A 26535-nucleotide genomic window follows, 5' to 3' on the forward strand; every position below is an offset into this window, starting at 1 on the left:
AGAAAATAGTTAAAAGTATCAAGCACTAACGTGCTAGTTAAGGTTAGTTATCCCATCATCTGTCATCAATATCCAAATCACGGGGTCTCATCGATTCCGATTGTCCTCCATGGATCACTGGGGCTCTTCCTGATCTGTAGGAATATATTTATCCTCTTCTCCTGAATCCTTGTTTGTACTTTATGGGTTTTCCTCAAATCGAACGCCCGGTTTGCAAGGTGACCCCTTTAAGAGTAACCGTAATCCTTAATTCTCTCTTTAAGGGAAGCCCAGCCTTTGATCGAGGCGCTGAAAACTTTATGCCTGTCTTCAGCCCTCACAAATTTAACAACGATTGGTTTGGGCATCGTTGCTCGAAAACTGGCAAGGTCCGTACTCTTGCGTGGAAGCCTGTGTACATTCATGAACTGAATGCTGTCTGATCCCTCCACACCTAGTTCACGAAATATCTCCCTGGAGGTGCACCCTGGGTCCTTACCGTCGGGCACCCCATAGATAAGTAAGTTACATTTCCTTGAGTATAACTCCTGGGTTAGGAAACGTTAAACGTTTCTCAAATTCAAGCTTTCATGTCACTCATCTCTTTGTTTATGCTGTCTATTTCCGCGGTGTTACACTCAATCTGTTCAGTGTTGTATTGAACTGACGCTAAGATATTGGAGGTTTTATTGTGGAGCTCCTTTGTATCCGATTTCATATTGTCCAGCTTATTTATGAGTTCAGAGGTTTGCTCCTTTAGAGGAGAGGCTATGAAAAGTTTGATATCTGACCTGTCTGTGTCGTTAGTGGTAATGGCTACCCTACCCGCCGGGGTGCTCGCGGTGTTGGTTGAAACGTCTGCATCATATAAGGCCTCTGAGTTTGCAATCTCGTCAGTTCTTCCTCCGGATGAGTTAGCATGATGTTCGGATGTAGTTCTACCCAATTACCCCTCCTCGTGGTGTACATTTTGTTTTAATTTATGGGTTGAGAGAGAGGGTAGAAATCAGCGGGTGGTCATGTGCACAGCGCCACCTATCCTCTCTCTTCTTTGGGTTTTTATTGTGGTTTGGGCAGCAGAGGTTGAGGAGGTCCAAAATGAGATATCATCTGCAAATTTTGCTGTAGAAATTTCGGGCCATTTGTCCGGAAAGATGTCATTAACCATAAAGTTAAATAAGGTTGGGGAGATTATGCTGCCCTGTGGGGTTCCATTTTCTAATGGATAAGGGTCCGAAAGTGTTTTGTGAGTTTTAATAATTATTTGTCTTTGATTAAGGAAACTGTGAAAGAAATTTTGAATTCGCCCGTGTATGGCATTTTCCTGTAATTTTTTTAGGAGGCCGTTGTGACAAATCATGTCGAAAGCTTTACTAAATTCAATGAAAATGGCCAGAGTGTGTTGTTCTTGTGCTTGGGCTATCCTTATATCTTGCTCCAATTGTAAAATTTGGTCTAAATTTTGTCGATTTGGAGTAAAACCGCTCTGGTCCTGTCTAATGAGGTTATGCTTTTGAACATGGTGTTTGAGTCTGTTGTTTATAATTGTTTCCATTGTTTTGCAGAGGTGGCACTTTAGTAGAATAGGCCTAAAGGATTTGGGGGAGTTTGATGGTTTGCCTGGTTTTAGGATCGGCACCACCTTTGCTGTTTTTGAATGAGAATGGGGTACAGAGCTATGTTTATATGTACAGGTAAAACAATAACAAAGTAACAAGTGGAATGAATTAACGAAAGCTGGAAGCCAGTGTAAACAATCACTGATAGGAAGCCGACAGTTATGATAACAATGATGAAAGCCAATGGTAATACATTATAGGTGATAGGATATGTTCATATAACACAGATAGTTCATCATGTTCATTAACCCTCATGTAAATCATGTACATCATCCTTAATCCCCAATCATGTGATATGTAAACATCATCCTATCATGCGTAATGTATCACCATTGGCTTCCATCTTTATCCCCAATCATGTACATCGTCCTTATCCCCTATCTGTGTTATGTAAACATATCCCATCATCTGTAATGTATTACCATTGGCTTCCATCATTGTTATCATAACTGTCGGCTTCCTATCAGTGATTGTTTACACTGGCTTCCAGCTTTCGTTAACTCATTCCACTTGTTACTTTGTTATTGTTTTACCTGTACATATAAATATAGCTCTGTACCACATTCTCATTCAGCTGATGAAGGAGTAAGCATTAACTCCGAAACGTTGTGTTCTCATAATAAAGAAGTTGATATCCATAAAAATCTTCATTCTTAAATGGCTGTATACTGTGAGAGAATGAGTGCTCACTCTATATATTAAACAAACATACATGAAGACGCATATTTTCTTCAAAATATATTTGGAAACACCTGCCTGTCTGGTCCTCTGTCGCCCTTCCGAAGAATACTTGAAGTCGTCCTACCTCTACAGGATCTCAAGACTTTCTGTCCCCACGACGAATATTTCACATCATTGTGAGTCGGTGCTCAGACTCCAAGCGGGCTTTGGTCGCTGAAAGGGCAAACCAGCCACCTTACGTAACCTAATCCCAGTCACCGTATCCGAAACAAAGGGTTAAAGCTATTGAAAACACCTCAATCACAAGTGTTTGCACAGAGACATGTTTTCTGATTTAGCGTGAGCCAAGAAAGACCTGGTAATATTCGTTTTTGAAACAAAACGAAACACAAACTTCTTTAATTAATTATAAACTTATTTATGTAAGACAATATGATTAAAACATAATCAACGGCTAATACAATACAGGTATGACGTAGTGTAAATTTAAAATTACAAGTTAAACCCAAAGTGACATGGGTGTATGGATCATTCAATACAAATGAATTAAAACAAACTGTCGTTCGTAGGTGGGAATGTGCTTATCACTGCTCATCGCATTCGTGACTCACTCGTGTTATTATGCGGTTACAGTCTGTTTATCGTGTAAACGTACCGATGAATGTATCGTTAAACAAAAAGTAAATAAAATAAAGTGAAATTAAGATTCCAAATTCTTATAATTTTACCTTGCAAATTGAACATTTAATTCTCAGAATTTTATTCAACTATGAAAGTTGTTTAACAAACGATCGTAATTTCAAATCACTTTCTTTGTATTACAAGGGGGTATGCACATTAAATAAAACGCCGAGAAGTTGGTTTGGTCTAAGTTAACGCTCATCACGTACCGCAGGTGCTCTTGTTTCACTGTTCTAACTGCTGTGCTTACCCCCTTGCAATACAAACCAGTAATAACGATTTGAATCTATGATCGTTTGTTAAATAACTTTTATCCTAACTTAAATAATATTCTAAGACTTAAACTTTCAGTTGTCAAGATAAAATTACGTGGATTCGAAATATTAATTTCACTATGTCTGGTTTACTTTTTCTGTAAAGTGGGAAGTCATCTCAACATCGGACACCACCATACATGTACATGAGACACTACCATCACATTCACCAATACATGGCGCACCACCACCGGCATTACAATGGGTACAATACAACATCCACCAATGCATGGGGCACCACCTGCACATGCACCACTACATATAGACACCACAGCCACCGACACAACATGGGGTGCAACACAGCCACCACTAATTACGACACAACTACGTCCACCACTACACCACTGGAACACCCAAACCACATCTCTTACTGTATGCATGACATCATCAAGATATGGTGCTATGGCGGACACTGAATTGTTTTAGCCCATCATGTGTAGTGGTGGGTTTGTTCATCCTTTCCCTGTGCAAACAAGTTATAAAGATGTGTTGTGATGCGACATGCATCCTAGAAAGACAAAGTAGGATAATACATTTTGAATGAATTAAATCTCTCGATGTGGATGAATTTGTCGTTAAAGGAATATGCATTTGAAATAACAATATTGACACCCAGGTGATTTACAAAGTACATATGATATACACCCAGGTTTGAGATATTCTAAAAACAACAATATAACTTTAAACTCATCACACGTTTATTTGATAACAGTACTTCTTTGTTATTCTTCATACGACGTTTCAGAGCTAATTCTTGCTCAGCTATTTTTACCAAGTGATAAGATGTTATATTTACTAGTCAGTGTTTAGAATGCCTCTTGGCTACATTTTTAGCTACATGTTCTTTTGCTGAATCAGCTGTCACGTAGATACAAGTCATGGTGTGGATGCATCTTCCAGTCATAGTACATTGTAGGTTAAACATCGGTGGATTTAGATCTGATTTAACATAATCGTAGACTGTACATGTATTTATTCAGATTTGCATCTACATGATCGTAGATTGTACAGGTATGGATTAAATCTGGATTTGAATAATCGTACATTGCCTATGCGTGTATTAAGATCTGGTTGCAGACAACAGAACATATAAATTAATACACGTTTTATATAATTGTATCAAATTCCGATTTATTCCCTTAAAATTTAAAGATATTCTTGTGAAATTCCGATGTTTTAATGACCTTTCTTGTGTCTTGTTTCGGGGAAGGGCATATTTTAGTAGACTGGAACAACTGCACAAAATGAGGACATAATAATGTAGGACTTCACTAAACGTGAGAAACCTTGAGAATGGCTTTAAAACTAACATTTTGGGGGATTGAACCTACACTAATTGTCAAAACGCTTCACTCACTCACTCACTCACTCAGCTATTATGGACGTTGGGATTTGATGGCTGCGTTGCATGCGTATACAATGTGGAACATTCTCTGACATTGTCTTTCGAAGTGTGTTAATTAGACGCTGTCATGTCATTTTTGTTTCTCCACATTCCTTTCATTTGTCAAGTTGAATCTAAGTCGATGTAACACGTGTTCTAATTGGACAGGAAAAAGGGAGATAAATCTGCTGCCATTATTTGCCGCTATGGGACTTTATGAGAACCGAGAAATATGCCCGTATTAGAACAGAGGTTCGCAGGAAGGTATGACAAGTGACCTCTGTGGGAAGAGAATGGAGATAGACATACTGACAGCTGTTTATGATCAGACGAACATTGTAATTTATATAATCATTACACGTTCTATCCCGTTCAATCTCTTTTCACAGTTATTGTTAAGACAGGTCAGGATGTCCCAAGAACTACAAATATACCTTGGCGTGCCTGGGGCCTACCAACAGGTAGCATGGCAGGACCAACAGAACTCCATCGTTCGTTCGTATGTGCGACAAGACTAGCCTTGTTGAGAGGACCGCTGATTTGTCCAAATATCTTGGCAGTGGTGTGTATTTACCAACAATCTTGACTTCTTGTGCCGTTGACGATCACCTTTAATTCGTTCCCCTACTTTCGACCGACTCTTGCCTGGCATATTTGCCCAAAACATCAACTCTAAGGCAGTCAGTTCGATTCCGAATTTATCTCAATGCATCAGCCAATTCTCCACATTTTGAAGTAGTTTCCTTTCTGTACATTTGCAATTTTGCCATGCCATGCCAACATTCTCTCCTCTGCTAGTAGGCAATGAAGGACCAAACACTCCCGTTTGAAGTTCCTCTTACAAACCGCATTTGATGTTTTTTCTTGATGTTCTATCTGAATGACCCATTGTAAAAGGAACACTAGAAATGTCAATGTGCTAATCAGGATCGAAGGGCAAATCCATTCAGTCTTCTAAATGAATGACGTGTCATGTCTGTATCTTATGAACATTCTTAGTGGAGTTGCTGTCTCAAAGGATATAATTCACAGCTTCTTGCATGTTGAACAACACAAAAGGATTAGTATCATATGTAGTCAGCGGAACTCTTCCAAGACGAACCTTTCGTCACCTTTACATCAATTGAACCTGAAATTGAAAATCTCCTCTTCTACATTGATTCCCAAAAAGTCTATAAACCCCGGGGCTGAGAAACTCCACACAACAAATGGGTCACAATGTTCACGAAACACGACTTTACAACTTATGGATAGGTTTCTAATGCAATGTATGTACCAAATAATCTAGTAATGCTTGTAGATGAAGTATTGATAAAAACTCCCACCAACATCCAACAGTCTAAAACGTCTTATTGAGCGAGTTAACCACAATGTGCATGTTTGGATACAACTAATCATGAAGATTCCTTCACCAGTTGGTCCTGGTTGGAGCATTTGTGATGGTCAGCTCATCCCTTTTCTGATGTCGAGAGATCCTGCTCCCCGTGGATTGGTTGAACCGACGCCGAGTAGATGGAAAAGGTCAGCATGCCAGCAGAGAGATCTATGTAAATTCAGATGAACTGATTTATTGTGCACAGAGACATGTCTTTTTGTATGGCAGGTGATTGTTGCCCGAACAGTTTTGGCTTTGAGATGACTCCAACTCTGACATGATGTAACATATGATATGAAAGAAAGTGAAGAGAAGAGTTAATTGTAAGCTTCTGAATGTATCAAAAGTGATTAAGAGTTATCTGACAGACCACTTTGAATAGCTACAACAAGGCCGAAGTTATCATTTCTCAATGAGGAGCCTTGTCAACATTAAAAGAGTGTTATATCAATACGTTTATGCATAGAAAGTAATCTGTAAAAAAGTTATAGGGGGAATCTGTACCCTGCTTCCCCGACCCTGTACAGCCAGAGCTTCGACGCAGTTATCGGCCTTGAAGCATAGTTTTCTAACACTTTGGATGATGTTATTTCATCAGCTATTTTAGGCAAATGACGCTTTCATAAACCATATCACTGAAAGTTTGTTCTTTTGCGATACTGTATAAAATATTTGACATCAAATGAATTGGTTGTTTACGTATCAGTACAAACTTAGACCTCTGCTATATATAAGTAGTAAAACTACAATGGCGGCCATCTTGGCAGCCATTTTGAATTCTGGGTAATATGAAACAATTCCATGTATAACATGCTGTCACTCTAGAGGTAAACAGGAAACAAAAACAACTGATTCTAGTTACAAGAATAATGTAAACTTTCAATAAACAAATCACCACCTCACATTTCCATGAAAAGTCGGAGAATCGCTAATTATATATAAAATCCCCTGTCTCAAAGAATAAGCTGTAAAACATTATATTACCACGACATGACCACACACAATTACTTGTTTTGTCCCCAAGCCACCACTCTAGAAGAGACAAGTGTAAAACAAACATCAAAAGATTCAACATTGGATGTAAATGGACACATTTGGTGTTCATTTTTATGTAAATTTAACTGCCGAGAAGGCAACACACAATTCAAGATGGCGGGCAAAATGGCGGCCATTGTAATTATTTTTAAAAGCAAAAATATGTACAAAAATTATACATCCTTTACCAATACACAAAAGTCACAAGGAAAGTGATCAGATTGATAGTAGTAAAACTATCAATGATTAACTTTGAGATGATGTCGGGCAGCAAACCAAATATCATGAAAATGCTCACAGACCCCCGTCACATAAAATGGTCTATGAAAAAACACAAAACTGATACCACGATCTGAGAGTATTACAGGCCTTTTCATGAGCCCAAACCATCATTCTAACTGAAAATAGTGTCAAACAAAATCAGTACTTGTGAGGCTACGAAATCCTATTTCTAGGACCCTTTTGAAATTCTCCTTCTGGACTATACGTGGAACAGTCGAAGTATGTGGACCATATAAAATATCTGTTTCTCAGAAGAGTTAAAACCTCGCCACATCTATCTACTTCCAAAAGCTGCCACCTCACACACTATGATAATTCAGCACTTAATTTAGCACTTGTTCAGTCCCATTGCGACACAATACATATATGTATAAATATATGTATTTCGCGGGTTGAAACGATAACGTTGCAACATCTGATGATTAATTATGTCCACAGTCATGTACTGCAGATATTTACACATACGTTTCAGTGTCATCAAACAAACAGGAAACCACCAACACGCCCTTAATGCATTCGTTGAACCATGCGCTATAATTGGATCGATATTCAACGCACTGAGTCAGACGTGTAGGTGACCTGACTTCTATTTTTAAACACCGACGAGTCCATTGTATATATCTACAAGAAATATCGGCGACGGCAACAAATGGTTATTACAGCGGTTGCTAAATGTATATGCAAAATCAGCTTCACATCAATATATGAACTTTTATAATTTTTCATGTTATCTGCTTAGTTGTTTCTTTTCAAAGAGAGCAATAAGCAATAAAAGCTGTTCCTCGCTTATCTAACTACACCCCTGTTAAGTGGAATCTCCCCGTTGTGAATTCCCTGATCAACACGTCCTGCGGTAGCTAGACATTCTATAACGTGTATGTTTTAACTGTCGCTTGATAAAAGGAGATTGAAATGTCGGGTGTGAAGGACCGATTGGCAGAACTACAGGCAGGGCAGAAGGGGGTTAAGACCGATAATGAGAAAAAGAAGACAAAAAAGAAACCTAAAGTGGCCGACGACATGGAAAGCCTTCAGGAACAAGTCCGGGACGTCGAGGGGAATCTGACAACAATAGAAAGAAATGTGAAGGAAATGGAAGATCTCCAGAAACACATGCTCAGCTCGCCTTTCTGTGACAAGGCGGACGTGTACAAATATGAGCAGATTGTGAACCATGTTCAACAGGTGAGCACATTATGCACCTGTACAGTGTTTAATGTCGATGCCGTTATATGGCTGCTGTTTCCGGCAAATATTGATCGGACAGGTTACTAAGTATGGTCTTGAGATGAAGTCTATATGTACATTGTATATAATAGAACTATGTAGGTAACAAAACATTATGTACTGCCTGTTTTTGTCTATACCCCGTAGAAGCCAAACTGCATTTTCTACTCATTTCATGTTAATGCATACACAGAGTGTGTCTCATTTCAAATAATAGTTGAAAGATATGAGCGCTGCATGGGACCATTTGAAAAGTAAATTAATGTTAAATCTAATTTCTCGTACAGTGCTTTTTGACATGACTGTAAGCATACATGTCCGGGAAGTCGGCCAGTGACATCATGCAGGCACTTATCGTCCATGCATATCAGTGGGGAAATTCTATTGCAAAGTACATGTTTACTCAAGTTGAAGAGACAACGAACGAGTTCCCACCTATTGACTGTAGATGGGCCGCTGTCATCATATTCCATTTGCGTAGATCAATGTTCATGCTGCAGATCATGGAATTGTCTTGTCTAGACTGCATGGATTATGTACATACCGCCGCCACACATATGAACTACTGCTGAGTGCGGTGTAAAACAAGACCAACGAGTAATCGCTAGTAATGTGAATGTTATTTAGTTGTTATATTGAATGTACCTGGGTTGTATCTAGTTTATTAGTGCTTTGACACGCCTTTTACTGACATCTAAGGTCAAATTCATGTACTGAATAGAATAGGACGAATGTACTTTGTAAGCCGATGAAACTGTTCACGATGACCTTAGTGTTAACCCTCTATTTTAAGTTGTTTGAAGATTTTGTTTGGTTGTGTGACATTTACGCGAACTCAGCAATATTCCAGCTATAACCTACTGTCATGTCAACTAGCACTGTGTACATGATGGTGGATAGGATCATGTTTATGGGTTAGTAGGCTCTGGCGGCGGCATTTGTCAGGGTGCGGCAGAAATGTCTTGAGCTGTGTGATTAATTATTATTGCTTGTCGATCGCTACACCTTCGAGTGTCTTGTGTCTTACGTCACCTTTCTAGAATGAAAAATAGATGCGGTCGTCAAATCTTGAGATGGAATTATTGTGGAACGGTCAGTATCTTTAATTTCTTCTGACTACCTTACTTTGCTGATGTGATTAACAATTTCTGTACTGTCTATGTATGCTCTGCAGGTTTCTAAGGAGGCCAGGCTAAAACTTCGAGGTCTTGAGCAAGCGACCGCCATCGAGCAAAAGGGGTCCGATGGCTCATCTGCTTTACAAAGGGTGAGAACTCACCAGCTGAACCGCCTGACCAATACACTCGCGGCTTACACCAATACGTTTTTCAAGATCCAGGCAGATTATATGGACAAGATGAAGAAGAGGATGCGTACACAGCTTGAGGTGACAAAGGGAACTAACAACATGGGCGAGGACGAGATGAACGAAATCCTCCAGAAAGATAACTACAATGCATTTACGCAAAACTTCATCTCGGACACGCAGGACGCAGCGTCTCAGCTTCGTCAAATAGAAGACCGTCAAAACGATATCCTGGCTTTAGAGAAGAGTGTTTTTGAAGTGAACCAGTTGTTTAAAGACATGAGTGTGCTTGTACATGACCAGGGTGAGAAGCTGGACAACATAGAATCCAATATGACCAGAACACAGACTTACGTGGGAGAAGGTAACGTCAAACTGAAGGAGGCTCGGAAACACCGGAGAAGATCACGGAGATGTATGTTCATTGTGGCTGGAGTAGTCATTGTTGTTCTTGTCGTCATTGCCGTTGCCTTGGCAGCTGCCTTTGCATAACTTCGTGAAACACATCCAAGACGGGTACAATACAAGCAAAGTGTGCATGCGTGAAGTGCAAGACTTAACTAAGGCTTATATGGGCGCGAAAATGGTGGTAATCACCACCATGTTGTATTGTATGAACATACGTATCGTCCATGCAAATTATACATATGTATTTTCATCACCTTATTATTGCAAAACTGTATGACACAAAAATTAGAAAACAACAAGGCATACAACAAGTAGATATAATTATGTATCTCTGAGATGACTCGTGGCATATGTTCCTAGATCCAATACTATTTTACGTATGTTACTGACAATTACTTAGCAGTTACTACTGTGTTGGGTAATGTGAAATTAGCATACAACTGTTAGGTATATTATTCAACTATCACAGTGGGGACATGGAGCGATGTACCCTTTGTTTATTCCCTGAGTGAGAAGGACGAGGGGAACACAAGCATAGACGGTGCATCAAATCATGAACCCTGGTGGGCCAGTGAACAAAGTATTTATCTTCTCGAACACCTCAATGTAATTGGATCTTGGGAAACAGGGTTGGGCAACAGCCCAAACACAACTAACACGAAGTATCAAACGAATTCCCACAGTTCGGCATTTCGGGCTTATAACATGGAAAGCGTAACTCTCCTGTAAGCGGACTACATTGATTGGCTCAACCAATCAGAAAACAACATTTATGTGTCAGGTATGATGAATAAATATATAGACATGTAGTATATAATTGTATATACGATGGTGAACTTTTGCGGTATTAACATAATTATCGAACACTGTAGGAAACTGTTCCATTGGACTAATTTTACGCTCTCGACTCAATTTCAATTTCACATTTGTGTCTCAATGAAATATATTCTTTTGACCCAGTGCTGTTACCACTGCTTCTAAACTCGTATAGCCATGATGGGGTAACCACGCAGTGAATATGGCTGCTCCGAGGGAGTTTTCACTTCCATTATGTATTGACAATCAGCCATCTTCGGATTATGACCAGACTAATTTATTGTTTTGGTTGATGGATGCAGATATGCCATTGCCGACCAAACTTATTGATTCATTACTTTCCTTCATTTGTTACACGAGGGTGTTCTTCGTGTTTGCTACCAGAACATCTGATCAAAGCATGTTTTTTTTTTCCTTTGACCTTGAGTAACCTTCAAAGCTAGAATTGTAACCACGATCGACATTGACCAGATCACTAATAAGCATACTTCCTTCTGGTTTTTGTAACTCACTTGTGTGTGTGTGTGTGTTAGGGCGTGCGTGCGTGCGTGCGTGCGTGCGTGCATAGATGTTCGTTCGTCATTCCAGTAACTACACCACGTCAGCAGTCCGGTGTGAGGCGCAATTTCCTATTGTTTTCTAATTTATACTTTGTTTTGCGAATAAAACGGCTATTTATTATTTTGTGTGTGACGTTTAATATGCGGCGTCCGATGCACCAGTCTCCCTATGATGCAATGATTTCTCACCAGCTGTACCTTGAATACTGGATCGGAAATTGATGATCCTGCTTTTGTCACCTGTAATGGTTACTCAACTATTGTTACTGCTCCATGGCAGAATAGCCTTCAGTTACTGGTACATGTGGAACAACAAGAGATGACTTAAGATTTCACTGGAAACTATCGGCGACGCACAACTGTAATAGATATGTCGTCAGCATGAGTATGGCGTTACAGTTAAGCCCAGGAGCATCAGGCATGACAGTGGAAAAAACATAGTAGAAAGCTGAATTTTTCAGGAAAGCTTCAGAATGTTATTGGCATGTGCAAAGTACAAAGTTCTGCAAATTCTACATTGTGTCATTTTCAAGATGGCCGCCCAATTCATCAAAGTGATTATACACACACATATTTTTTCACGCGACAATTAAAAAGGGCCAGGTACAGTACATCGGGATATAGATGATCACATTTCATCCATGATGGCGTTCTTGTGCCTTGAGACTGAATGTGCGATGAAAGGCCACATCACGAAAATAAGATGCTTGGACATTCTACACCAAGGCAGAATATTTTAAAATAAACTTTCCACATATTCCTGTCTAAATCAATCTGACAAATCTAATTCTTTGTTTTCACATTCTTTCCCGAATGCGGTACGGTTTCTGGAAATATTTGCTTTCTGACGGATTCTACTTGATTCTTGTCAGTTCGAAAGTGTGTAGGAATCTTGAAACCCCTCTGATACTGGAGGCGGAATGCTGTCGGAAAGAAAATTCCTGGAGATTCCTTGAAATTCGAACTGCATTCCAAAACTTACAGCATACCGAATGCATTCCAACTATTCGGGCAAATTCTTCTTTGCTTTCTGTCAGTTCCCTGAAAATTTCTATTTGGAAAATGTGCATTACCAACTGTCGAGGTACATTGAACTGGAAAAATATCAAACGGTATGTAAAAAGCAGAACAAGCCGTTCTTTGTGTCCCTGTATCATATTAAAACTGGCGGCAGAAAAACTTGAACAATAAAACAAAAAAAACATACATCAATATACATCGTAACATCATGGATGGAATGTCACAGATGAAGTGCATTCTATTTATTCTATAATGCTTTCTGCATTCTGTACTCTAAACTTGCTGGTAGAATAGTCATCAACAAAAATATAAACAAGCGTTTGTGGTGAAATTTCAATTTCACACGTGCAACCCGCACGCCTGGCTGTTCTACCAGTAAGTGATCGTTTGTTAAACAACTTTTGCATTCGGATTCCCAAAATTATGAGACAAATCATCAGAGTTGGGCTGTCGATTTCACGTGACTGTGTAAAATTTGGTTTTGTTGCAATTATTAGAGTTTGTGTTAATCGGTCATAGGTCTCAAATGAATTCAAACAGACCATAGTAATATATGACCGTTGCCTTGGTTACATTGGTAAGCCATGTCCTTTAAATCTGATTTGACGAGGTTATGTTCACCTGTTGGGATTAGAACTCTGTGGACGGATATCGCTGTGTGGAACCGAATTCGACTGGGAACCGAAAACAGTCGGAATCTCCGCTTTCATTAAAGTTGTCGTGGGTGGTCAGTACATGTGCTGAGGGGTAATATTCCGACATTCTGTCAGTTCCCTGAAAATTACTATTTGCAAAATATGCATTACGTTTCTGTTATTCGATTTGCTGATTTTAAACCGTCCAACAACACTTTCACTACCTAATCACGATTTACGATAAATCATGCCTCAATCACAACATCCTAAGGAACCGTTCATATTTTAAGGCTTGAGGGTAATGATAAATTTATGAAGAAGCATGTACCCCCTCCCCGTCCACCCTCCCTCTTGTACGTGGGTGACCCCCTTAAAGTCAGCATCACCCAGATCCCACCCAGCCCCCATTAATTATGAACGGTCCTTAGTAATACGTTTTTGATATCTACTATCTTATCCGTTGCTGCCACAGATGACGGAGGGTAAAGACATGCCTTCGAGGATTCGGATTTCATTCGGATTCTATCGTGTGGTTCCGCTAGGCATTGCGGAAACGAGGCTGCGAACCCCGTCTCGATTGGATCTCACTGTTTTTCGTTCGCTAGAGTGAGTTCCCTTTGACTGCAGTGATGGCGACAACTCTGTTGAAAATTGTTCGCTTACAAAACATCAACCCATTATATAAAACTGTCACACCTCGCATATCACAGGTATCATGTAGATTTGATTTGTATGTACATTGGGCTATGTGACTTTATGCTATGGAATATATTGTAAGACGCCACTAATTGAGTTTGCTGACTAGGTGATGTGACACAGTCACAGATCCTGGGGTAGCTTTCCTCTTTATCGACTCGCAATGGGTTTGACGAAGTAGAAGTTGTCGGTTCTGTGATATTGATTGTGTTAAAGCCCATGAATAAAGAATTCATGTATAGTCTGTGCATAGATGATGTCGGTCAACCTGATTGGCTGTCAAGGTCACACCTCCTGATTATCATTGGCTGGTCACGGATGACTGTAAGGTCCTGTGTTCTTTCATAGATGATACAAGATAAGAAACTTAGATAGGTCACCTTGCCTTTTGTCTTGTTCAATATTTTCCATTCACAGCAAGACTAGATATGTGAAACAGACATAATCCAAAATGTTCATGCAAAGTATTGATGCATTTAGAGTGTAAGACCAGCATGTACAACAGTGATTGGAATCCAGAGTGTTTACAGCTTGTAGACCCTATATGGATACATATTGGATACTAAATGATCATCAGTGTAATGCCAGTGTTATTCAACAAGTCAAAGACCTATATTCATGTCTTTGAATGAGATAAAAAACAAAAGCAAATCTGATACCAAATCTTTCACGAGTTTAATAAAAATGGTATCTCAAGGAAGCAAGTTTAGCAAACTATTTATTACGCTCCAACATAATTTGATAGAAATTGCCTACAGATGACTCTCAGCTTACCACAAGTCATGCAAAGTCTTGTGTCATTGTGACAGAGACATTAACAGTGTCATGTCATAACTGTAACGCTTGTGACGACACTAGTGTAATATTGCCATAAACATATGACACTTAAAGTATCTTCCATTTGTAAGAGAATTTGGATGAGAAACACCGGTTTGGTAACTGATGTTATATTTGGATGACAGTTACTGAGTAGAGTACAAATTGCAGTACTTTTGTTTGTGAGTCCTACAGGACATGTGGAAGAACACTCCGTTCGTTGGCGTGCTGTGCTGTGGTGAGTGCTCCTTCCCCATCATCCCACCCTCAAACACCAGATCAAACACCCCACCCAACCGTTAATAAAAACTACTATTTGTACTTTACTCAGAAAGTTTTATCCCTAAATATAACATTTATTATTACTTTCTGAAGCACATTCTGCATCGGTCAGTATCCATGGGCAGATGCACATGAGTTGTTGTCTGTAACACCTGCGAACATATAACATCTTACTACATGGTATCTGGTCCCACTTACATGTTGATGAAAACAGGTTGGAAATCCACGTATTTATTGAGTGTTTAATGTGTTTTTTAGGGCTTGAAATGTTTTTCAACCAGTAAAGAATGTGATGCCAAGTTCTGTAAGAATGCAGATGAAGCTGTGTCTGATATTCCTGATGGATCCAAACTTCTGGTTGGAGGTATGTAGGCCAGTGTACAGGACCCCAATACATTGCAGTACTGTGTTCAGTGTCTATCTATTAGTGATGTGTAAGTACCTGTACATGCACTTAATACACTCTGCATGAAACCCTCACTGCACAAAATAGGTAGCTGTTTCCATGTATGAAATAAAACTTGCCTGCTGACATATTTAGTGATTCAGTCAGAAAGTTGATACTTATAATTTTCCTTATTTTCATTTAAATTTATTTGAGAGGCTTGTTGTAGTAATTAATGACTTGTAACATCAGGGTGACGGAGCTAGAGGAATGATGGCATTTCCACACCAACAAGTATCACTCCATGAAACTTTTGAAATACAAAATAAGGAGCGTGCCATTCAGTGAGACAAATGTGAACTTACACAATAATAAGCCACTGTGATTCAGTACAAAATTTTATATTCTCCATTTATCAGTTTCCATGTGAATAATTTTCATTTTTAATGCTGAAATTTAAGCTGCTGAGTAGATTATTAATATTTTTGTAAAGTATGTGAATTACAATCTCTCCACAATTGCAAATGATGATAATTAGTTCATAGAACATCAGTGATGCTGGGCAATGATAGAAATGCTTTGTTTTGATTTTGTAAGAATACATAAAAGACGGAGTTGGATGGCACTCAGGATCTATGCAGAAGGTATTTGCTGGCACATATAGCAAATTATTACTGGATATAGGATATATATGACAAATATAGACTATAATGTTTTGTGATCTGAAAGGGGATTGACACCTGATGATTTGTAATTCTTTCTGGGTGGGTGATGCCTTTTTGTTTTGATGTTTTCTGAGTACATGTACACAGATCACATAAATTTTGACTGCATTGCCATATGTACTGCATGAACCCCATTTGTGAATTTATCGCTTTCATTGGTGGAATAAGAGCTTAAATAAGGGCTTATTGCCACACTTATCAACAGAAATTATCTATTTTTGCTTTTGCATTAATTTAGGGAAAGTTTGACTGGCATTGTAGACATGCAACTAGTCTTTCTTACAATTAAAGTATGACCATCAATATAAGTGCTGAAATATCCATGCTGTTATGAGGCCTTTGTTTGTTGTGCTCAGTGGGCCAGAGTTATCCCCCTTGGATTGAGATTTACTTGACTTTCTCTGGTTTCCTTTGTAGTCCTAGAGCTAAAAACATTAAGACTGAAATTAGTCTTGTAATAAAAGTATGTAAAATACAAAAGGAGCATTACAACTAAAGATATAGGCAGCAGGATAGATTGATCGTGTATTTTCTTTCAAAAACTTACCTCAAGATAGTGTGTTCAATGCAGGATATTTGGAAGGAAGCGTTTGTTGTTTCAAGCAAAGTATGTTCATAAATGTGACATGTATGTACTCCAAAACAGTATGCATGTTGTTATCTTCTTTTTGTTTTCACTGTGACCAGGGAAATACTCAGATATTAGTAATAATCCTCTTAAGAGCTGACTGTTTGTGCCTACCATATATGCTATATGTATTGAAATATATTGGGAGCTTAAGCGTTTGACAATTAGTGACACTAATTATGTTGATCCTATTTTCTACATAAGTCCCTTAAAATATATGTTATGGTTCTGATTACAGCAATCTCAAAGGTACCTTGCACAATCAGGGATTGTATTTTCCTTTTTATGCAATTAATGGTATGACAGTGTGCCGTTTTTTCACTGAATGATGAAGGAAAACATGGTTATAACTGAAAGTCTGTGTCGATTTTATTTAAACCATAAAGATAAATATATATGTTCTTTACCCAAAACACATCCTGCAAGGGTAATACTGTGCAGTCCTACTTATAAGAGTAATAGAAATACTGTAGTGAAGATGTTGTGTGATTTGAATACCTAGATACCATTAGAACCAGTAGGTGAATCTTAGAGGATGCGTTACACCAGAGTGGGATTTGTTCCATACATAGAATCCAGTCAGTTTGTCATTTTTCAATTCGTTTTTCAATTCTCACAAATAAAAGTCTTGAAGATATCTTATTTTTGTAGAACTTGTTGCATTACAGTCAGGTTTTACATCTGGGATTTTGGTTCAGAGTAACTCTTTTTACCATCTTGAAAATCAGTGATTGAGCTGACATTTTGTGTATAATACTACAAGTGTAATGTATATTTCTGTCGTTTCAAAATAATTTCTTCATTTTGTTGCATTTATACACAGTTGCACATGTATATCATTGCCAATATAAACAGAATGTGACAAGATGACCAGGATTTAGTGAATTGTTTAAGATGTCCTTAATTCTTACTGTGCATTTTGCAGAGCTTTCTTCCTGGATCATTTCAAAATTTATTGCTTTTTGTGTGTTCTGTTTTGAAAGTAAATTGTTTGCAGACTATCTTTTTTAAAAGATTTATTGGTTCAAAATTGGGTAGCAGAGAGCCAAGAAGTATATTTTTCTTGTTAAGATTAATGGACAAATTGGCTTTCTGCTTGACCCACTTTTCAAAATGCGTCCAGATGGAACTCATATGGCCACAATACCAAAACATGATCTACTGCCAAAACATGATCAAATGTTTCATGTTGGTTGTTACAGTAACCACATAAATTGCTCTCTGCATGTCTCATTTTAAAAAGCAAGGGATTTGTTGGCAATATATGGTGAAGAATTTGATATTGAAACAATTGTTTAGAAATTTGCAGGCTTTTAGTTGGAATCATGCTATATTTTTGTCTTTCAGATTCCGATATTTTTTTCCCAAATATCAATTTTCATTTATGATGTTGATTTCATACACACTGAGTTTGTATAAGAGTTTCAATGTAATATCAATTTCCTTTCATTGTTTTGAGTAGATGTATGATATTAAATGGCATAAAAGGAGATTCAAGATTTGTTTTAAAATTTGGACAACCAATTCTACAACAACATGCTTTGACAGATGCAGTGTTGTAAACTCCCCAAAACTTCAGCCTGACAACTGGTCTGGTAGCTCTAAATTTTACCAGACCGGTTGAAAGTTGCCAGTTCAGAATTTTCTGGATTAAGAAGAATAGTAAGAAGGTAAATAAGTCAGATTCATCCAAGACCATCGAGGTGCAACTTTTTAAAACTGACCCTCTGGTTACAAAACAGACTGGTGGTCGGCAGGCAGGAGTTTGCAACTCTGACAGATGCTAACACTCTGTTGAACTCTAGAAAGTTAACACTAATGTCATGATGTTGTTTGAACTCTTCAAGGGTGTGGAAATAACCGTTTTCATTAATGAGACTATTTATGAAATTTATCCATTTGCTTTGCCTTGACTTAGAGGAGACAGGTCTTTCACCAATTATAATGTCATTGTTCAACCAAATGCTTTTGGATAATTTATTACATTCAAACTTTGTCTACCTGACAAACGTTGTTCACAAATTGGAACTACGCAAAAAGCAAATCAGAATGGTAGGAACTAGCAACATTTATTTGTATCCACATTTTTGGTTCATTCAAATTTGTCATCCAAATATGTTTTAGAATATTCTTTGGCTGGTTTAATTCAAACAATTGCTTTGAATTTGTTGAATCAGGAATCACTTAACATTGAATCAGGAAGCTCTGGTAATGCTGAAAACAGGTGATTGAAGTTTGGGTAATACAAGAAATTTAAGGATAGTATTTGTTCTGAAAGGTGTCATGTTCTCACTGACCATGTAGACATTGTTGTTTCACATGTTCTTAGGTTATCTTTGAAATTTTATTCAATCATTTGGGTTAGGTCATTGTCGGATATTATACCAAGAAGGTCCAGAGGTTGCAGGGCATATACGGTAGTTTCATCCCTGATCTTTCCTTTGGGTCAATCCATTTCAATCTTTTTCAATATTAACTTTTAACTCAGAGAACTGAGCAAGTAATGTCAATACCTGGTCACAAATAAACATCTTTTTAAACACCTAGAACACAAGTAGTATCATCTGCAAATTGAGAAAGTAGATGTTCTATATTCCCTGTTGTTATTCCTTTTATGTTATCATTATATCTGATGAGTGTAGCAAGTATTTTGGCACATAGGGGAAATACATAACGTGATAAGGGGTTGCCTAGGCTGTGTCAAAGAAATTTGATCCAAATCCATTTACTATCACACAAGATTGAATTCCATTGTAGAAAGTCATAATCCAGTTTTTGATTGAGTTTCTAAAACCTAAAAAGGTTCAAAGTTGGCTGTATGAAATCCCAATCGACCGTATCAAAGTCTTTTTCAAAATCCATCTGTAATAACAAACCTGGTACTTGATAGTTTTGTGTGTATTCCATAAGCTCATAAAGTTGACAAGTTAATCCACAAATATATCTCCTTTTTTCTTTTCATTATAAGCATATCGAATACAGTCATAACTCTATTTGCAGTTGCCATTGATACAGTTTTAAAGAAGATTGATAGGAGTGAGATCGGGTGACAGTTTTTAAGGATTTTTTTTATTCATTACCTTTTGGCTGTGAAATTGATGGGAACCCCTGTTGGTCAGAGTAATGATATAATTGCCAGAGGAATTTTTCTAGACCAGTCAAAAAAGATTTACAAATTCTGTTATGAATCCAGCTGAGTCAAGACTTTTTTCAGTTTTTTGTTTTGTTTCCTGCAGCAAGAACTTGTTCCTAGGCTAACTTGCTTTCTAGTTGATTTGACATATCCTCCGTTAATCTTGGCACATCTTGTTCCAAAAGCTTTAGTAAGTCAATTTGACTAATTTCATTTTTAGAATACAGTCTTTCCTAGTATGCTTTTCCTTCAATATGTATAATGTTATGTTCTTTTAACATCTGTCCTTTACAATCTTCTAGTCTGATAATAGATGTATTTAAGAAATTTCTGGTTTACAGTCCAAGAAAATATTTTGTTGTTTTTTCTCCAAATTCTGTCCATTTTGTTGTTGAACGCACCAGTATACCCTGGTATATTTTCTTCCTATATTTCTTTTTCTGTTTTTGGTTGGATAGCCATGTGGTTAAAGTGTCTTCTTGTCATGTCCAGGACTTGTGTTCAGTTCTTTACAGTTCCTCTGCTCTCTCTCTCTCTCTCTCTCGCTCTCTCTCTCTCTCTCTCTCTCTCACTCACTCACTCGAGTGTAATTGGATAGATAGTAAATATGTATAAGTGTATTGCCATTTGGTGTTGAACCACGTTGTATCTGTGCTTTGTGACTTAACTGACCATGCTGTGTTTGTTGATTCAACAGGGTTTGGTCTTTGTGGCATCCCAGAAAATCTGATCCAAGCTTTGATTGACAAACAAGTTGGGGGTCTGACTGTTGTCAGCAACAATGCAGGCGTTGATGATTTTGGATTAGGTCTTCTTCTGAAAAAAAGACAGGTAGAGTAGTACAGATTGATCAACCAGCATGATGAAACCTCAAGACAATTGTCAAAGAACATATCTGAATGACATATCAGTACATCATTTTTTGTCAATAACACAATGCTATTTAAATGTACTGGCGAACAAGGATAATTTTGATCAACTAAGAAAACTTTGCTCACTAGAGCTAGCCTTCGCGAGGCAGTGTGCCAACCTGTCTGATTTGTGAAAGGGAGAGCACGTGTAGGCTAGTGCACATGCAGTGCATGACTATGAAATTGTTTCTGCGCATAGCTGTTCAAGACTCTCAAGTGGTCAGTGTAGGAAGTCTGTAAAGATATAACTTTGGCCCCTTCACTCACTATGGCAAGCGCCTGTGAGCAGCACTCATACATGCTAACATGGGTCAGTTGTCAGGTTGGTGCTCAAGTTGACCTTGTTTGCCCTTAAGTATCAATCATGTTAATACTTATATGGATGTAATTCTGAAAAGTGGTGTTTATATTTGCATGTAAATATATGTGATTCTAATTACTGGTATATATGTGTTGTGAATGAAATGATAATGAAACATGGTTCTTTACATAGTCAAGAAGTTTGTGTTCAAGGCAGGATGTGCACTGAATATGTTTGAATGATTGACCCATTCAACCACAAAATTAGAAGTGTGACAAGATGTAAAGGTCACATACTCTGTTTATCCCTCTGACAAGTGCCAGACTGACACAGCTTCCATGGGCGGAAAGCTATGAATACACAGTTTGGTAAAGTAAATATTCAAGCATTTGGGGGGATTGAGTCACATACAGGATTTCAACCCACACTCTCAGAGCACTCAACCTCAAGTATGAACAAAATTATTGAGAATTTTAGGAACAACCTTGACCAACTGTCAAGTGCTGTGTTTCATTCAAGAGAGACAAGTCTGTTGATCCTTTTTCATTAATTTCTGAAAAGTTATCCCCCTTCATTTACTTGCTAACAGATGACATTTTCAGTGATCCTCAGTGTGGATGATTTCGAGAAGAGGAAGTTGAGTTTAGAGTATCATAACAAGCACATCAGATCAGCTAGTGATTTCAAGTGATTCAAATGTTTGGGGACTTGTGAAGGAAAGTGTCTATAAAAAAATCTGACAAATATTGATGAAATGAACGAAGAGGTGGTCCGATATTGGGACAGCGTGGACCACGACTTTCTAGCTTCTTTGATCAGTAGTATACCCCCTGCATTGAAGCCTGCATTGCTGCCCATGGTATCTTGACAAAATGCTAACAGTTCACCTGTCTTTGAATCTGAAGTTATGTTCTGCTGAAATTCACATTTAATACACGAGTAATTAGTAAATAAAATACAAATTTTTCCTTATCCTGACTCATGTTAATTGCTTATCTCCTCTTCCTGGCGAAAAGGTAATGCAACACCTGAAATCTCTTGAAGTTCCCTTCTGAAAGAAGCGGACGTAAAATTCACACTCACCCATGTATTACCTCCCTTCCTATGCACATGGTCAGCTGATACTTCACTCTCTCCTATGGCTGGTTACGGCTGTCGGCGGTTGACCCGCACTCTTTTTGCTCGGTGTGTAAACCTTTATGTTCTGCTCATACTCGTTGTAAATTTTGTGTTAATTTGTCTGAAGCAGAATTTTTATTACATTTACGGTCTGTTTACAGACGTGCTAGAGATAAGCAACCATTTAGCCATGTCTAAATCTGGTGAAATAAAATCAGGTAACCGTTTCATTATTGATGCTGAGATTCATTCCAGTGATATGCCAGCCGTATCTCCGAGGTTGTGTCCAGGGTCGAGCGAGCCCCCAATCAAGACTCAGAAGGAGGCAGGGCCGTCACAGCCCAAGAAATCTAAGTCATCGAAGTCGAAGTCTTCGTCTGTAAGATCATCGCAGAATCATCCCTCTTTGATGAAGAAATCATTCAGGGAAGAGATTGTCCCCTTAGAAGACCGTCTGTTTTCATCTACAACAGACATCACAGATGTCGACTGCAACCACAGGCATCAAAGACAACTCCTCAACACGGTCATCAATGCACACACCACATGCATTCGACGCAGGCGCCTTCATGGAACAATTCACAATGCAGACGATGAATCTTATTGAGTGACAGTTGGAGGAGGAAAGACGACTGCACTCATCAATGATGTCGACTGCAAATCGACTGCGAGAGCATTCATCTTGACCTGCACTCACGTCTGATGATGAAGAAGAGGTGCATACACGCATGCACTCCAGAAGATCCGGGTCCCGGTCATCGGGTCGCAGCACAGAGAAGGATGCACCCATGCCAAGGGAGTGCACTAGCGGATCGACTCGCCGACGGAGAAAGTCTCCTTCAGTCTCCCCTATTCATAGAAGACACTGCATGCAGTCATCCATCCCCTCGGACTTAGACTCACACAGTCGAGATCGTCGGCAATCTATGAATTCGTCTTACTGTAGGAAGAATGAAGTTAGACACCATCGTGATTTGTCACCTGAGGAAGCCCTATTTTCATACACACAAGTCACATCATGGATCACTTCTGGCTTAAACCTTGTTTCACCATCTAAGGATTCCAATGAATTCAACACGTATAAAATGAAGAATGATGACATTGATACGTTAATGTTCCCATTGATAGCTCCTGTTTCTACAATCCTTGAGACTTTGTCTACAGCATTTAGGTCAGCAACCAAGTTTCAACAGAAACATGTGCCACCTTTTAACGCACGTCATTAGGGTTCTCCAATTTCTCCAGGGTTCAAAGTGCGAGGGACAAGAAATTCAATGATTGAGGGGAGAAATCGTCTTCTTCTTCTTCTTTTCGTCGCCCCTATGGAGTAAATAATCACTCTCAGACATGAGGAAGATTGTCTAGGGGCGGTGGAAGGAATAAACTCTGAAGATCAGTTTCGGAATGACTGGAGTCTTCCACCCCAGCTGTTCCCGTACAACCGTCTCAAGTGGGTGGACATCTTCAACTCTACTGGCAAAATTGGGAAATCCTCAACGACAACTATGTCATGAATATTCTACGAGACGGCCACAAGATTCCGCTGGAAGATACACCACCGCTCACAAAACTACCAACTCCCATCATCTGCACAGACATCATCTAGACAAGTTGACCGATGCTATATCAACACTGTTGCAGAAGGGAGCAGTAGAAGTAATACAGCCACAGAATCTAACTCCCGGCTTTTACTCTCCAATCTTCTTAGTACCGAAAAAGAATTCCAGAGAGAAATTCTGATTCATTTACAACATGAAGGAATTCAACAAAAAGTTTCTACGAAAGCCAGAACATTTCAAGATGTTACATCTTCCTCAACTAAGACTCCTCATCCGACCAGCAGACTATATAGCCAGCATAGATTTACAAGATGCATACCTGCATATCCTGACTCATCGAGAATCCAGGAAATATCTGTGCTTCATTCAACGGCCAGCATTACCAATGGACAGTCCTACGGTTTGGAATATCTTTGGCCCCATGGCTATTTACATGAGTAACCAAACCCATCGTCAATTATCCACACCCCAGGGGGCTATGCAGTGCTTTTTATCTGGACAACGACATGCAAGCGCATCAACAGAAAACTCAACTCAGACTACAATTAGACTTCACAATCAGGCTATTAACACAACTGGGTTGGTTAGTAAATCACCTAAAGTTGGAAGTGGAACCTCAACAAGATATCAAATTCCTCGGGATTCATCACTACGTTGAATCAGATTGTAGTTCCGGAGGACCAGTGGGTCAAGATTCAAGAAATGATAATGCAAGCTCTACTCTCTCAATTACCACTTCGACAATGACAGTGTCTAGTAGCTCTCCTCACGTCAGTGCAAGATATGACCAGAATAGGAAGACTGCAGTTGCATCCCTTACGATTCATGAATCTTCGTCTCAACAACAGAGGACAGATTCCGCTACCAGACAGCCTGAAGCCTTTTCTGATGTGGTGGATCGAATGTCTTTGCAGGAACCTATGTGTTAGAGCCGGTATTCAACAATCACCTCTGTGTGGACACATCTCTACAAGGATGGGGAGCTCATCTAGGAAACGAGGTAACAGCAGGAATTTGGAACAAAGAGGAACAGACTCTTCACATCAACCAGCTGAAATGAAAGCGGTCATTCATGCCATCCACCATTGGTTGACAGCATTGAGATCCACAGGGACAACTCAACAGTAGCTTTTTACATAAACAAACAAGGGTCAACGAGATCACTATCTCCACTGCACCTAACGTTTCAACTGTTCAACTTAGTCAACAGTCAGAATGTTCAAGTAAAAGCATGTCACATACCATGAGCCTGCAACGTCATGGCAGATGCCCTATCTCGTCCTCTTCGTCCATCTCCAATAGAATGGATGCTGCATTGGGAAGTGTTCCAACTAATCAGTCAAGCTTTCGGATCACCACAAGTAGATCTATTTGCAACAATATTCAACAAACAGACAACAACCTTGGTGTTGCCAGTACCAGATCCCTTAGTCTGAGCAACCAACGCTCTCAGCATTCCATGGAAATTACTAAATGAGTACGTTTTCCCCTCCAGTGCTGTTACCAAAAGTCATTGAGAAAATCAGACAAACGAAGAGGTTACAACTAATTTTGGTCGCAACGAGAGATTGGTTTCCAACACTTACAGAAGAGTTAGGACAACCAACACAACAATTACCAGAGTAGAAGAATCTTCTCATCCACCCCCACACAAAGCAAATGCACGGCCAACTATCGGTATTTTGTCTTCATGTATGGACCTTATTAAGACTTGTTTGAAACGCAGAGGATATTTGGCGAGAGCAGCGAAAGCAGTCACCTTTGCCTTACGAAAATCCTTTCGCACACTTTATGAGGACAAGTGGAAACATTTTGAGGCATACGCCAGGAAAAAGGGATTTTCTGCGAACAAGGCGACTCATCCTCAAATAGCAGATTATTTATGCTATTTACGTCATTCGTAGGGTCTGAAAGGTTCTACATTATATACATACTTAGCACTTCTCAGCTCTCGTATTCTTGTGTTGGGCGTTTATGGGAGAGAGTGAAGTATCATGGCCGATCAGCTGACCATGTGCATAGGAAAGGAGGTAATACATGGGTGAGAGTGGATTTTACGTCTTCTTCTTTCAGAAGGGAACTTCAAGGCATTTCAGGTGTTCCATTACCTTTGCCAGGAAGAGGAGATAAGCAATTAAGCATGAGTCAGAAAATTACATAATTTGCAATATAAAATTCGCAATAATTTCTGGTCATTGTTTAATATTGCTTCTTAGTAGCCATAACTGTTGCAATCAACCGAACCAATGTACTATGTCACAGTATGTATTTTCAATAAAATTTTAAAATGATTTAATGCAACTTTGGTGTTGAACAGCTGTGGAAGACTAACTCATCAGTTTTCATTGTCATGTAGTTTTACTGACAGAAATAATAATTTCAACGATTGTATATACAGTAGAACACGGATATAACGAACTCCAAGGGACCAAGGGATTTAGTTCGCTATATCCGTTGTTCGTTATTCACGTTTGACCGCCATATTGGTTTATAGAGATGAAGAGACACGTATATACATGGGCTACATATTTTTATTCTTGTACATTGACATTAAAATTCTGATTTCATTGTTCAAATACATTATCTAGAACATGTTTAACAATCACAACAATTTCAACAATATAACACTTAACTGCGTTTAACATAGTCCACAATTTT

General features: G+C 38.8%; 2 protein-coding genes across 2 annotated transcripts in view; both read left to right on the plus strand.

Moving 5' to 3' along the window:
• The first annotated feature begins 8161 nt into the window (after positions 1-8161).
• On the plus strand, positions 8162-11788 carry LOC137290604 (syntaxin-1A-like). Its single transcript, XM_067821656.1, has 2 exons — positions 8162-8535; positions 9752-11788. The coding sequence occupies exons 1-2, from the start codon at positions 8263-8265 to the stop codon at positions 10373-10375; spliced, it is 897 nt and encodes a 298-aa protein (XP_067677757.1). The 5' UTR covers positions 8162-8262; the 3' UTR covers positions 10376-11788.
• Positions 11789-13880: 2092 nt separating this feature from the next.
• LOC137291852 (succinyl-CoA:3-ketoacid coenzyme A transferase 1, mitochondrial-like) overlaps positions 13881-26535 on the plus strand; it is a 38153-nt gene continuing 25498 nt past the window's right edge. Inside the window, exons 1-3 of the mRNA XM_067823398.1 lie at positions 13881-14032; positions 15375-15480; positions 20685-20818. Coding sequence (XP_067679499.1) covers positions 13952-14032; positions 15375-15480; positions 20685-20818 — 321 coding nt within the window. The 5' untranslated portion in view covers positions 13881-13951. The remainder of the gene's footprint in view (positions 14033-15374; positions 15481-20684; positions 20819-26535) is intronic.

The sequence above is a fragment of the Haliotis asinina genome, chromosome 7 (assembly GCF_037392515.1).
Source record: "Haliotis asinina isolate JCU_RB_2024 chromosome 7, JCU_Hal_asi_v2, whole genome shotgun sequence".
In the NCBI taxonomy this organism is placed as follows: Eukaryota; Metazoa; Mollusca; class Gastropoda; order Lepetellida; family Haliotidae; genus Haliotis; species Haliotis asinina.

Coding starts and splice junctions, on each gene's coding strand:
- LOC137290604 (XM_067821656.1), top strand. CDS start 8,263: ATGTCGGGTGTGAAGGACCGATTGGCAGAACTACAGGCAGGGCAGAAG. Junction 8,536..9,751: donor TTGTGAACCATGTTCAACAG/GTGAGCACATTA, acceptor TATGCTCTGCAG/GTTTCTAAGGAGGCCAGGCT.